Source organism: Pogonomyrmex barbatus, unplaced genomic scaffold, assembly GCF_055798465.1.
Source record: "Pogonomyrmex barbatus isolate J1 unplaced genomic scaffold, ASM5579846v1 scaffold16, whole genome shotgun sequence".
Taxonomy (NCBI): Eukaryota; Metazoa; Arthropoda; class Insecta; order Hymenoptera; family Formicidae; genus Pogonomyrmex; species Pogonomyrmex barbatus.
Genome location: NW_028297112.1, coordinates 2210013 through 2225490, shown reverse-complemented (window position 1 = coordinate 2225490; position 15478 = coordinate 2210013). Strand labels below are relative to the sequence as shown.

Genomic DNA, 15478 nt, shown 5'->3' with positions numbered 1-15478 from the left:
ATTATTTACTGGATATAAATTAGAATCAGCAAGAGCGAGGATATCAGGATAAATGGATATTGATATTTGAAGACGTTTTAGAAAAATATATAATAATATATATACATATCGTGAAAAAAGCTTTGACAAAACATTTTATTGTTAACCGCAGAAAAAGCCATATACACTTTCACACGAAATCGATCATAGTTCGATAATAATATTGAAAAATTTATAATTGAAATGTACATAAATATAAAGACGACGATGATGTTGCACGTTCCTCTCGTGTGTGCCAGAACTGTAGAAAAATTATCTCGAATATTTTTCGCAACACGTTAAACAACTTATTATTCAGTGATGACACGGGCGTATGTATGTAGAGTTCTTTTTCCTCATTTAATAAAATGACGATGCTAATTGCGTTCTGAGGTGCGCTTTTATAAATTCAGAGTTTTGACTTCATGTATGAGATGCGATATATTTAAAATCGAATACACGGCCGGAGCAGGTGGAAGGAACGATTTTTGGTGTTTGCGCTTCTATAAATCTACCTAATCCTATATACTTTTAGCCGCGACGGTCAAGTGCCATATAATATATTTATATATATATATATATATATATATTATACATATATATTATACATATATATTATATATATATATATATATATATATATTTTTTTTTTATTGGTACTATCCGAACGCAGCACGCACCTTTGTTTTTATATCGCAAGTTAGTACTGATTAACAATAGCGATTTAAATTTTCACATGTTACGTGCTCTATCGTATAAGTCTCTATTTGTTGTAATTTACATAATATATATTTCTTCTTCCTCTAGAATTCCTTTGCGGTAACTTTAAATTTTTTTATGCGATATTTTATTTCTCTCTTACTAACGTATTGCTCAAACAACTCGAGAAACCTGCGCTCAACTTGTACCAATAAAATCCGATCCGTCCTTCGGTTATTTCTTTTCATCGTTCAACATTATCGATATTATCTCAATTATATTTTTATCTGTTAATACTTATTAAATATTCTTTTAATTATTGTAGATCACAGACAACTTGTTCTTAATCCATAAAAACAATTCAATTATCTTTTTTTCCCCATAGAATTACCGATGTGTGTAGAATGTGCTTTTCGTCGTGGTATGTCGGTGTGTATGTGTGTGGATGTGTTGCTTGGTGTATGATCGCAGAAATAGCACAAATTCCGAAAACGTGAACCGATGTCGAGCGATAATTACATATGGTCTTTTTTCACATCTCGCCCAGTTTAATGCCGCATGGAATACCGATCATTTCGAAGGATGGAGGCACCAGGTTGCAAATCAAATAATTACATTTTGAATTGCGTCGAAATATCGAGACAAATATTAAAATTAAATTGCTTGCAGGCATCTCGAAGTATTATTCGGATACTCTTAGGATCGGTTTGTTTCCATGCGGCATGCGGTTTGGTTGATGTGATCTCAGGCGACATTAACACTAAAATCGTAACGTAGCGTACGGCTAATCACGTTCACGGCCGACACTGAGACGATAAGACGAGCCGTTCTTTTTTTTTTTTTAAGCCTGAGAAGTAGCACGAAGCTCGATTACGATTGATATTATCGAGATTACAATTTATTTAAAATCATTGGGTTGCAAAGCACGTTTCACCCTTGGAGGGATGCTCATTAAAATTATATGCAGAACAGCTCAATCTTGTAAAAATATGTCAGAATATACGAATGGTACACGTTGAAAAAAATATTTAGAGACAACAGGTCTGTTCTTTTTAATTATGCTTTCAGTACTTGTTTTCCTTGCTTTCTTTCCTAAGAAACGGCGCATAATTTACGACGTTTGAACACAGAAAGCGCATCTAAAAACAACAGGTCATCTCGGATCTTGAAAAAAAAAAAAAAAAAAACAGTCTCCTTGCATTGTACCGAATATTTCTTCGCCTTGTGCACTCGTATCGATTTAAATGCATATATGTAGTAGCAAGAAGGTACCGCTACGTTTCTTCGTGCATGTCGGTCAGGTACCTGAAAACGTTAGAATTTGTGCGTGTGGAGATCATAATACATGGACGAGGCCGCAACGGAGTGCGTGGGTGGACACTTGCGAATCGCGCGGTTTTTTTTTTTTCTTTTTACTTGCAAAAGCGTGTCGCTAGTTAAAGTGGAACGGATGTGATGTCGTCGGTGTGTCTGATAAAAGTGTCTAACGTGATGCACGCGAGTGGACGCATCATGATCACACAGCAAGCGAATTACCTGATAATACTCGTAACGTTTAATGGCATTTAGCTCATAGTTTACTGATTAAATTCTTTAGTCCATAGATAACTCGTGACTTTAATATACAGCGCGTGATGCCGCGAGTGGAACCTCGTCGCGCATCTTTCTCTCATCTGCGTTTCTTCGGATGGACGTCCGTTCGGTATCGTTGAGTGAACCAGAGAGCGTATACTCGGTATCCGTTTCGTTGCAAGTTTGCCATCTCTTGGTCGTTTTCGAGAAACGGCACGAGCTTTGAGATCGATTCGGTTAATTACGGACATAAATGTGATAGAGGTAAAAAAAAATCTATCATTTGTGTAAGAACACTGCAAGAGTTTCTCTCTAAATCTGGAGCGCGACGCCACGCAAAAGGACGTACGCTCCGGACATTTACAACAGATTTACAATCTGCTGTTAAATTTATCGTCCTTATTAAATACAAATTTTTATCTTACAGCTATTAGACACATATAATTCAAGAATAGCGCAGATTTTAGTTTTTTTTTTTTTTTTTTTTTTTTCCAGGACTCCTGGCGTTTCCGAAAACCGACAGATTTGTTTCCTCTAGCAGAACGATCACTTTCCGCCGCGGAAAACATCGTGGAAAATCGTTTAAAAATATACGGTATACCCAAACCGCTACGTATACGACAGTAAGGACAGATTCTTCGTGTACGGAATGCGATATACAGGCACGAGATTCGCGAGTTGATTTCGGATCGCGAATCGCACTTAGACAAGCTGCGAAGAAGGCATCGTGCGAGGTAAATCAATTCGGCGCGCGGGATAACGGCTGCCGCGTGCCAACGTTAAACATTGCAAGAAACGAAGAACTTTTTCTGGCGCATATGAGCATCGCGTCTGAAGATATCACGTTCAAGAGGGCCGTCTCGTCTCCTTGGTACGAGCTGCGACAGAGTCATCGATACGCGCGACTTCGCAAATTGAGCTATTATCGAGTAGGAAAAGGTTTGTCGCGAAATATCGTAACACCTGCAAAGTACAGTCGGCGGCGGTAACGAGGAAAGATTTAGTACAATAGAGAAATGGCAGATTCAACGTCAAAGTTCCTTTGACGTCACCGTGTATTCGCGTGCGATTCGAATTGCTCGAGAGAGTACCGAATGTTCCTCTGGTTCACTCCATGAATCGCAAGGGTGGATTTTAGTCGGTCCTGAGGCAGAAAGATAACTTGGCTCTTCCTCGATAAAGCTTCTTCGGCTACTGTAACGCCTTGCTTCTTTAAGAACGGCGATGGAATCGCCTAATGTGGTCTCCACGAGATATTATTCAGACCCTGAAAATGTCTCTTCAAACTGCCGCCGTCGGCCCAGGGGGAGTTGAGATACTCGTCGTCATCGTCTTGCTCAAGTTTCTGAAATGTAGAAACAAACATGAAACTTTTCTTACTTATTATCATTTTAATAAAAAATATTATCTCTTATAATATTCTTGTAATTTCGTTGCTTGAAATTGTAGAGTGAGATCAAATCATTTACACATGTCAAGTTATTTGTAGTAAAGCTGTGCATAATCAAATGTAATTTCTCTCTGCTCTCTTTAAAGGAATCCTGATTATTCTCTATGACATAAAAAATAATTTATAATAATATTTATTGTACTTCTAATTATATTGCACTGCATTATGTTGTCCTTTTAAAATCAGCACATTTTATGCCTTCTTTTAATTAAGTTTATTTTCAGCATCTCGCATATTAGTCCAATTCGTAAATTCCAAATCTCGTTGACATCCTGAACTTGTTCGTCTGTGTGCCTAAAACGCAGACGACCCTAATACCTCGGTTTCTGCAAGCTCGCGTAGTATTCGCGAATACAGGCCATCGCGGGAATTCGGCAATGTAGGAGAGCTTTGAGGGCCATCGTTTGGAAGCCATGGGGAGGGCTGAGAAAGCAAGGGTGAGTTAGGCGGGGCTTGGATGGTTGTTGGGTCAGAATCGATGCTCGCGTCCTTGCTTGGTATCAGCGTGGCCTCCCTCACGCATTCCGTATAAACGTCAAAACCACAGGTCCCAGGTTTGCGTGGGGGTTGACTCGCGATTGATCATAAGCACACGTGCGAACTCGTGCCGCACGGAAACGTGCATGCGTCGAGCATTTACTCAGGCAAGAATAGATGAATTAAACAAAGTAATATTGGAAATTCCTTCTTAGTAGAATAATACATTGTTGAATTTTTCGAAATTTCAACGAATAGTTGAGATCTATTAAAATTTTTATTTACAGTATTTTTTTTAACTAAGATTAAATATTTTTTTTCAATAATATCGAGATATTAATGCAAACATTTTTTGTGATTGTTAGATTTGCAGGGGAAAATTTGTTTATCAGAAGAAAAATGAAAGAATTATTTATCTAACTGGCAAAACAATAAAAAAATATTAAGAATAGGAAGATTGCAAATATTGCAATCTAATTCCATTGAATAAATTTTTCCAAAAGTTGGATAATTTCTGTGGAAATGTTATTTTCTTCATCCCAACTTGCAGAATAATAATTACGATTTTCTTTCTTATTGAGATTTAAAAATAAGAAAGTAAAGTGGAACAAAGTAGCATAAGTAGCTTTGCGTGAAAGCGTACTTGTTACTACATCTCCTTGACAAATATAATGAGTCAAACAATGTTGCGCGTGTAGTTCTTTCCGAGAGTAGCGCGGATTATTTGTGGATGTAGAACCCACTTGTCTGGTATTTGCTTAAAAATATTTGTCGATACTTCACTGTTTGCATGCACATGTTTCGTTTATAATAACATTTTGAAATATTTGAGAAATGTCAGAAAAATACACGCTTTATGTAGAGATTACGAAAACAAATTCGTTACTCAATTGTCGTACCCAATAGCGTACTCATAAAAGTCCACTTGAAAGATGAGACGCGAGGAAATAGGGGATGTTTGATCATTGCTTCTGTCGCAGCCTTTTGAATGGTAGATATGAATCGAGAATACTTCAGAGAGATTACTCTGTGTGTGCGGTTGAATGTGGTGGGAGAAGCGGCGACTCGCAGTCTATCGCGCAACCTTCGACCTATATCGCCCTGCATCCCGACTCGCTATTTATAGATAGATGCGCCGGTACTGTGGTTGAGAGCACTTAACTGCGCCATCATTTTATCATATCGATAACGCTTTATGAACAAATTATTCTTATGAAATTAATTGTGAATGTAGAAAAAAAGAGACTGATGCAAAGAGGGGATACGATTTCCATATAGCCCGTATGTATTTTTGTAGCGACCCATTGAATATTCTGCAAAATTTATAGGTCAATCTATCTTTCGCGGATTTATCCTGTTTTTCTTCTACACCTACAAAAGCGACATTCAATCACATACGTGACCGAAAACATTCGAGACTTTCTCGTCGGAAATTCCGGATCGCTATAATTTGGAATTTCTATCAATTATTAAATATTTTGGACAATATATTAAAAAAGAGGAATTATAAAAATATAGACAACATGAGAGAGAGAGAGAGAGAGAGAGAGAGAGAGAGAGAGAAAATTTTGTATGAAGGTGATTATAAATATCAATGTTTATTCTGTTACGATATTTTGCAGAATTTTTATAACTGATTCCTCCGCAAATCAACCCTTTAGAATCCGTGATTAATTTCAATTCATGCCAGACATAATTTACAAAATTATTAAAAATATATGTGATTTGATATATTTTTATTTGTTCAAGTCTCATCTATTCGTATGGAAGTTGAAATATTTTATTTCTATCATTCAAGTAAAATGGTCCAATGCAGTAATAATTGATTTGTCACTGAAGAGATGCACGTTCTAGCGAACATCTTTACGTACAATGTTCTCAGAATGTCAATATCCGTAAAATTTCCCATTTCACTTTTATTGTTAACGTATTTCGCGATGGCCATAGAAACATGAATATTTCGAGCTATTTGTGAACAATTTAGCACGTCAATCCGACTGCTTGCAACTAATTTTATATAGAACAGAAGGATGCTTGTTCACTTGGATTATCGAACACCTTTGGTTTGCCGCAAACCACGAGGGAAATTGACTGAATGCTCCTATGGCAACATCATACTTGAACATAAATCGGACTGCGAGATGACATTTACGCACGTAGCGCACTAGTTCTACTCGACGGAGTCATTCATTCAGACGACTTTATGCCTGACGTAAAATTATTGCATCTGAGTGAAGCACTTAGACAGCCAAGCTAGCTCTTACGACAACATAAATACCTTACTGTGATTACGAGCGGAGATGGGTAAATAAGCAAGAAGAGAGAGTCTCCTCTATTCTAAATTGTGTTTCTGAAAGCTTCGCAGTAGTCATTTTTCATATTTCATTTTATATATTCTCTGCATTCTGTGTATTTATGCCGAAGAAAGATCGCGCCAAAGTAGCTTTACTGAGGATTAGACAGGCTTACCATTCTTAGGGAATAAATCGTACATCGGTGGTTAAAATTATTGCCTATTTATTGTTGGTACTTAAAAAGTCTTTTCGAAGTCAAAAGATTTAAAATCGAAATCGGTTAAGGTACAAATAAAATAATAAATAATGAATCTGGACATCGACACATCCTCAGAGTCAATCAATATCAGGTTTTCAAAGCTTACCCCTGAACAGAGAGCGAGTTAGGAATCCCGTCAAGACTTTCCCTGCTGATGTCATCGGCCATTGCGACCTTGAGTTGGTGCCCAAAGCTCGCTAAATCCTCCCTGAAGGCTTCACTTCCGGGCGTCAATGCACCGCTAGTGGGTGGCAAGGGTGTACCATCGCCTTCTTCCTCCTCATTTTTCTCACCCTCTTCGCCACCTACCAGGATCTCCTCATCTTCGTTGTAGATCTTGAAGTAGGCGATGGTGAGGTATATCACCGAGATTATGAAAGACGGTATCGGAATCGCCATCGCGTACACAAGGTTCATGTACACCTGAGGGAGGGTTTCAAACATGTGACAAGAGCCAAGTCGAAATTGAACATCCAAGGTACACTTTTCCCTAAACATCGATATGTTTGGAAAAAATTCCACGAACGAATTTTGACTGGAAGATTAATTAAATTGAAATATTTGTAATCCAGCTTAGATTTCATTTTTCAAATAATTTTTGTAATAATAAATTAAAAATAAATAATTAAATAAATTTAAAAAATATATATCTTGATATATATATCTTGATATCATTATGGAATTTCGTCGTTAAAATGCGATGAATTGATTCGGTAAAGCGATTTTCCTGTAAATTTGGCGGAAGAATCGCGCGCACGAAAGAATCGCGTTATTTGCGCCAAGCATTTCTTCCTATCATCCATTCGTTCGAGGGATTGACACTTGTGCAGCATCTAGAGCACGGCAGTGGGCTTTTCCGGAATCGCCGATGTTATCGGCGATTTATAATAGCACGCCGGCCGCACACTCGTGGAAATTGGATTTCTGCGCGCCAGGAAAAATTTTCTTTTCTTCCGGCCGTCGCGTCGCACACCACGATGGCTTCCGTCTTTGTCATCGGCTGCCCATTCAACCGCTTGAAATGCATTGTCCGTTCCTCCGTGGAGGCGATCGCATTCCCATTGCCGTTAACGCTACTTCATCGTGCCCCACGTTCGGAAAATCCTCCTTCCGCTTTGCTATCGCTTACATCTTTTGCGCGTAATCTTTTACGTAATAATTCCAGCGAGTTCAACTTTTGGTGCAGATACGGAGAAATTTTATTTTACGCCCCATCGTTTCACGGTATTTAAAATTTAAATTTGACCAACCATTACCTCGCTCTCAATACGAAGTTGAAATTATAAAAAGTTAATAAAAAAAAAACGAAATCGAGATAAGAACAAGCTGGAGCTTCATTTGCAGCAAAGAGTCGTGATTAAAATAACAGTCAAGCAATAGAATAATTCCCGGGAGAGTAGCTTCGTACTCCAATTAGAGTTGATTCTGTATGAATTCATTACCGTGATCCATTTAACCATTTCATACGGAACAGTTTCGTATATATATATATTACACTTTGCTCCCGGTAGGCAGCCGCAGTATCGATTCTCAAGTGCGCGGCTCGTCCTGGCATAAACTCGGGCAAAAGTCACACCGCACTTTCGCGTGACTCGCACATACCGATGTACAGAGCGAAATCGCCAACGATTACCGGGTTATAATACGGTGGCTTAAGCCGATGAATGCCATCGCGATTCGAGGGGGTTTCGTATCCGATGATACCCGGATTTGGGATTGAATGCAGGGGAAGACATGGAGGCGCGATGATTAAAAGGACACCCACGCGTGGAAAGTAAAAAAAATTAATACAATGGCGCCAGACCTGCCACATGTCGAGGTCGCTGATGACTATCCCGGGATCCACTTTCGAGTAGTAACAGCTAAAGTTCTGCCCTATATTGGCGTACTGCCGGTAGAAAATACTGCAATTCAGCATTGGAGGGTATCCACAGCCTTTTACGTTGGGGAACAGCTTGGCCCCGGTGAAATACCACACGGAGTCGTTGCCCATGAGACCTGCGAACTTCCTCTCGTTATTGTTCGGCGACGGGGATGCTTTCCAGCGGAAGAACAAGCCGGATGGGGACAAAGAAAGCAAGTATGACTCTTGTACATAGCATGCTCTCGCATTCAACGAAAAATCGCTGAAGCTTTACCGGAGAGACGTTATCTTTCTTGCGAACTCGCACCAATTGTAGTTCTCTACTTCTCGGCTTAGTTAAATCTGTTTCAAGGAGTTTTACGTGGCGTCAATTGAAATAATTGCCACAATGCGGATTTTTCAATGCGTCATTCGGATAAACGGTTATAAAATCGGTTGTAAAATGCAACAAACTAACTTTATTAGATATAATGTAATCGTGAAAACTTGTAAATTGTTTTGGAATATTTGTAGTATTGTATTATCTCAACGTTGCTATTTTTGTTAAATAATATCTTTAATTGGATAACAATATAGAGTTCTCTGATTTTATGATATTCACGATGATATTCAAATGTCAAATTACAAATATCTCTGCATGCACGTGTAAAATATCGATTACACGAACACACAATGCTTTCCCTTCCAATTATATAACCGCTCGGTTAAAAACAATATGGATGCAATATGGATGCAATAGATACGATGGAGGTTGGATTAAATGTACGATAATACTCGGTTCTCCAATCTTCAGTGATATTCATTTTATACCTGTAGGGAAAGATTTCGGCAGTCCGTTCTCGTCATCCTCGACAAAGTTCTCGTCGAGATTCTCGATGTAGGTCTCGCCTAAGGAACGCTCGTAACGAGGCATCCGCTTGTTTCCTTCGTCGTCCTCGACACCTCCTACCGCCCCGCCTTCCCCGTCCGGTCCTTCGGACGTGTTATCCGGTAGCTTATAGTTGACGCGTATTTGCGTGCAATCATACAGCTCCTTAGTGCAACCCTCTCTACAGGATGTCCATGAGCAATTGCTCGCACCTGGACTCAACGATTCATTCATGGAAATTCGGCCGCGGTATGTAATCCAAGCACAACACACAGAACACTCGCGCGTGAACAAATTGAAGACTGAGGGACACCCGAGTACACACATACATAGTCATAAGAACGAAGGAAAGCGTGAAATTGAAACAAATTGAAACGCCATAAAGACAACGTAGAAATAACTCTTTACGACAATTCATTCGAGACTGAAGCTTAAAGCTCACAATTGTCCAAGCATTATAATAATTTTTGAAATAACAAGCATTATATATAATTTCTTATAATTTGTGAGGCAATTTTTAATTTATTTCTGAATTTCCGAAAAATCATCGTCTACTATCAATATGATACTTAAATGAAAAAGTGAGTAGCTCGCAGCTCATCAATTTACTCCAAATGTAGGGTCGATATGCAATGCAAACAAACAAACAAACAAACACACAATACGAGAAGATAAACCACCGTTTGAAACGAATGTGGGAAACGTGCATACATCAGAGTCGAAGACGATGGAAGCGGAGAACGGAGATTGAACCATCAGAAAATGTTTTGCATCGTGATGTAAGTTGCGGGGATGTTGATACGAGGCTGGTGCTCAATCGATGGAGAACACCTTATTGACGTGAACGTGAAGAGAAGAGAATTCAAGTGACGAAGGAGAAACAAGAGGACTCGAATGAGTGCAAGCCGCGGAGATACAAAGACACCAGTTGCGTCGATCTTATCACGACTCGTTGTGATCTTCCTCTTAACTAGGGATATTGGTCTCGATCGATTTTTTTCAATCTGTTTATATTATTTCTGTAATATTTTATTCTAATATATAATATAATATTTTAAATTATTTATATTTTATTTGATAGATAAGATTTCACTCTCATTTTCACAAATGTTATTTAACGACAATTACAATTTCGCTGAATTTCTCTATTTTTCAATTTTATATATATATTTTATTTATTTATTTATTTATTTTTAAGAGAAAGAATTAATCAAATTTTATTCAATACATATTTCCACATTCTCATATGATTTAAGAGAAGTCTTCTCAATCATGAAGAGAAATGCCGTTCTCTGACTTTCAAATGTACGTAAATTTTATGTCATGATATTCATCCAACAGCAAGTTAAAATTTATAGGATAGTATTAAACTTTCAGGTTACGTATTCACATATGTGTGATGGATGATATGGCATGAAAGGTAGATGCGTGCCATTGGGGAATAAAAAATTCATAGGCTTTTTTTTATTATTACAATCTTCATAGAATTTATCATGAGCCAAAGCGAATACTTAGAAAAGTATTTCCCAGGCGGCAAAGGAAGACGAAGTAATATTCTTAAACTTTTGTCGTTAAAATGTGATTACTACTTTTGTCGTTAAAATGTGATAATTGTTATGCGTTGACCTTCCTACAATTTTATCAATAAGAGGTGAACGGAATTACTATTTTACGTCAACTATAAATAATGATAAATGATAAATATTAAATTAAATGTGGAAACGTCAGCTGTTCCGTACGGACGTTCTTTGTCATTTTTATTCGATGTGAAAATAGCCTTTCCAATCATTCATGAAACTCGCATATTTTAATGCTGACCTAATTCTCTAAATGGAAATTTACGTCAGTTCCTGATGTTCGTCTATCATCGTCTGTCACTTTTGGTCATAACACGAAATATTTTCTTGATATAACAATATATGATTTTTTTTTGTTTAAAAAAAAAAAGAAATACTCGTTTTTCCTAATATTCTGAATATTTTTTTAAGCGATGTGTTCTTTATGCGAAAGATCAAATGTAATTATGGACGATTCTTTCTGCAACTTTAAGATATATCTCTCATCGCACACATACAAGCGCAGAATGAGATATACATTTATACCAACAAACACACATGCTTGAAACAGAGGATTGAAGGATTTAATTGCGCGCGAAGGGGAGACCTCAGCGACGAAGAGCGAAGAATAGAGAATTCACAACACACAGCATGCAACGAGGAGCGACAACGAGAGCGAACGGGTGATATAAGGGTGACGATTGTTCACCTCTTCTGGACTCAACGTCGATGGTGATACACTCGGCGGGTCGAGTGTCGAACTGCATGAAGATGGTAGTGAAGGCGGGGTCAATAACGAAGGGGACCAAGAAGAGGAAGGCGAAGAGGCTGAAGGTGCTGAGAAGGATGAAGAACGCGGTCGTGTAGAATAGCAGCTTCTGCAAGAACGTCTGCTTCTCCTTTTCATCCGCCATCTCGGAGAACAAACGGCAGTGCTGGTTTTGTGCTGGAGGCTGCTAAGCGACGCCGTCGTCGTCGTTGTTGTTCTTGTTCTTGTCGTCGTCGTCGTCGTCGTCGTCGTCGTCGTCGTCGTCGTCGTCGTCGTTGTCGTCGTCGTCGTCGTCGTCGTCGTCGTCGCCGTCGTCCTCGGCGTGCTTGCTGCTCGTCGTCAGACGTCGGGCGTCGAAGAGACGGAACGATCTGCGAACAATTCTTGAGTATTTGTCCTCTGTCTGGGGATCACGAGTCGAGTTTTCTTTATGCGCGCTCTTCCGAAAGACCTCGCGGAAAGTCACGGAATCACCCCTGAGAGATGATTTCTGTCACGGAGATTCCCAGGGGTTAGTATGCGCCGGAATGCTTCCGTTAGAGGCGAGACTCTCTTTGTACGCATTGTGCAACGAGGGCCATTTATCTTGATCGCCCAGAAGCGACGTACACCGCATCGATTAATTTTTCTTTCTTTTTTTTTCTTTCTTTTGCGGCATACATTCGGTCGAGTGATGAAAGAATATAATTTTTTACATTAGCCAGGTCTTGTGTTTCACAAGCTATTTTGTCCTTTGGCCAACTAGAAGCACGTTTACAGGGCTCGTAAATAGCAAATGGAGATAGGCAAAATCAATACTATCAGCAATGAATCTAATACTTTTATAAGTTGCGATATAATTTTTTTTCTTTTTTACATTAGGAAATCATTTTTGCATATTGGGAAATAATTTTCTTTCCCTAAATTTTCCAAAAAGTTTCATTTTACCATTTGTTTTAAACAAAAGTATTATTAGACCTAGACCTATTATAAATTTTATGACTCTAGTTTCTTATAATAAGCTGGTCTTATAGGATACCTTTAATTTCAACATAAGTTATTGTAGGAAGTAAAGTGTTGGACAATTACGTGTTTCCAACTTGGTCTATGGCACTATCGGCTTTTGGTACAATGACGTGATCGTTCGATTCTCGTTATAGATAAATGAGACGGACAATACCCATTAACGTCGTATAACTCGATTTTTCATTGAATTCTTGTTACAAATAAAAGATTTCTTTGTAAATTATTATCGGTTACTTCATTAATTATATTTTATTATTAAACTTTTGCTGTTTCCTATAATATTTATAAAATTTATGACAAGTATCGAGACGAAATTTATGATTATTAAATTACTCGGAGCCTTTAATATCAAGATAAATTTGTTGGATATTAAGAACAATTTATTGAATTTTCTGTTGGCCAAGAAAAACGATCGTTCTCAGAATTGATCCGGGTTCTAAGAGCCGAAATATTGCCTTACATGTTATTGGAATTTATTTATATGGATTATTGTCACGCGTGTACGTTGCACGAGAGTCGATATTGTCGATAAAAATAAAACATATGCCAAGCTTTAAGGAGGTTTATGTGAGTTCACGTGGGGACGTTTAATCGAAGAGATTAAAAACTTTATATTACGTCCTTCGTGCACAGGTGCTTGAAAATAATCATTTACTTGCGCAGTTTAGTTTTTGTTAAAAAAATGAACACTTAATTAAAGTATTAATAAAACTTATTTATATACTCTGAAGATAAGAAGAAATCGATTAAAAGAGCATTTTGTATGCCATAATAAATTAATTAAGAGAAATCATAAAATTATTAATATTATATATTGATAATGATTGTAATCTATTATTTATTTAAAAGAAATAATGCAGTTTGTTTATAAATGTTTACAAAATTTCAATTGAAATGTTAATTTACAATTTATGATTAAGATTTGAGAATTGTTTTTTTTTATATTTATTTATAAATTACGCACATAAATTATATATTTTTTTTCTTAATGACATGCATGAAATATATCTGTATAGTATTTTTTAAACTCGTTGCACTTCTAATACATGATTTATTTCGTGGCTTATACCCTATTGTATAGCGTGCCTTTATTGCGAGTCTAGCTAACCTTTCCTTTATCTAATGTAATTTTTATAGCAAAGGCAAATAACAAAAGCCACGATTATTTGAAAATCATTAAAAATTCTAAAAACATATTTTCCGCTTTTACAATTACACATAAAACAATTTCAGTTATAAATAAAATTCAGTTGTAAATTAAATAAAACTATGAATTTAAACAATAAAGCGTTAACATCTTTATAAAGAAATTCTTTTGTGAAGATATTCTTTTATATATTGTTAGCTTAATAAATTTATTTACGTAATCCTTTTTTTATCACTTACTTCACGCTTCATCAAAAGAAACATTTATCTACATGAACGCTGTTTACTTTTGTAAAATGAGAGAAAAAGTAGACTTTACATCACATTAAATAATAATTTGAGAATCATTAAACATCTAAGAAAATAAGCAATGAAATGTTCTCTTTTTCGTAGATATATTCCAGATATAAAGCTTACAAATTAACATCTCAGACTATGATTCTAAAAGCTCTTTTTCAACGTGATGCAAACTTACACACAGAGATAACGTGTACTTCTATATAATGATCTTTGAACGTTGTACTTGCAAATGAGTTTTGTTCGGCGTGCAAAAATTTAAATCTCCCTTCACGAGATCTGAGATAACTCGCGATATTTTCGAAGCATCCTATTTTAAGGCGCTTTAGGCGATGTTGGATCTCAAGCAATATAAGCTCCGAGAATCTCGATCGGAATGAGTCACGCAAAGAAAGCTCGAGACTCAGCAGCCTTCGGGGTCGACGTAACGGTACCCCCTATGTTGAAGATGCGACTGCATCAGGGCTCGGCGCCCTTTTTCTGTGCCCTCTCATCATCATCGTCATCATCATCATCATCATCATCCACCTCCCGTGCCTCCTCTTCCCGCGTTCCTCGCTCCTCTGCCCTCCTCCCGATCTCTTCGTCTCCTACTTCCGCGCACTATGTCACACTGCTGTCCACCGTGCACATTTGTCCCCGTGAGATACGCGAATCACCGCGACGCTTTCGGCACGAGGATACCCTGGCTTTCGCTGCCAAAGGCCGATTAAATCGGGAAAACGTGAAAGGGAAGAAGGGTGCAAGCAAGATAAAAGGGAAAAGGGTGAGGCTAAGGGAATGAAGAAGCGATGTACCGTCCCGCGATTGGTGGATCACGATGGAATACGCATAGCTTTCAGCGACGAGCTTCCATCGGCAGATTTCCCACGGCAGAGAAAGCTCTATTCTAGCCGCGGCGCCGACGGATGCCGGGCTACTGCAGTCGGTGGAGCTTTCGGACGAGCTTATTTTCCAGCGATGCCAGCGCCAACGACGGTACCTCGTAGCATCGACCGCCGCCACCACCGTGACGATGACGATAAGGACGACGACGGCGCGAAGCATCCCCGTCGTCCGGGGCGGCCCCCGTAAACCCCGATCACCTTGCGCTCCCTCTTCTTCGGAGGCTCGCTCCCCTCGCGCTTTCTCCCGCGATTACTCCGGCGTACAATTTATTGCTGTTGCTGTCTCTCGTCGGACGGCACGCCGTTCAGCGATTTAT

At 38.2% G+C, this 15478-nt stretch overlaps 1 protein-coding gene across 4 annotated transcripts; it reads right to left on the bottom strand.

Moving 5' to 3' along the window:
* Window positions 1–108: 108 nt before the first annotated feature.
* On the bottom strand, window positions 109–15249 carry LOC105425766 (temperature-induced paralytic E). 4 transcript variants are annotated; one of them, XM_089073886.1, is made up of 6 exons: window positions 14453–15249; window positions 11767–12197; window positions 9444–9713; window positions 8574–8767; window positions 6876–7192; window positions 109–3634 (listed from the first exon to the last, which is right to left on the bottom strand). In XM_089073886.1, exons 2-6 carry the CDS (start codon window positions 11969–11971, stop codon window positions 3571–3573), a joined length of 1050 nt encoding a protein of 349 aa, XP_088930012.1. In that variant the 5' UTR covers window positions 11972–12197; window positions 14453–15249; the 3' UTR covers window positions 109–3570. The 4 variants fall into 4 exon arrangements, with proteins under 4 accessions (XP_088930012.1, XP_088930014.1, XP_088930013.1 ...); XM_089073888.1 differs by having other exon boundaries at window positions 14505–15249; XM_089073887.1 differs by having other exon boundaries at window positions 14709–15249.
* Between the last annotated feature and the right edge of the window lie 229 nt (window positions 15250–15478).

Bases quoted from the DNA above. Each gene is read 5' to 3' on its own strand.
- LOC105425766 (XM_089073886.1), bottom strand. From the start codon at position 11,971: ATGGCGGATGAAAAGGAGAAGCAGACGTTCTTGCAGAAGCTGCTATTC. The intron at 9,714-11,766 runs GTGAACAATCGT...CGTTGAGTCCAG, and splicing joins CGACGTTGAGTCCAGAAGAG to GTGCGAGCAATTGCTCATGG. The intron at 7,193-8,573 runs GTCTGGCGCCAT...ACCCTCCCTCAG, and splicing joins GCGACCTCGACATGTGGCAG to GTGTACATGAACCTTGTGTA.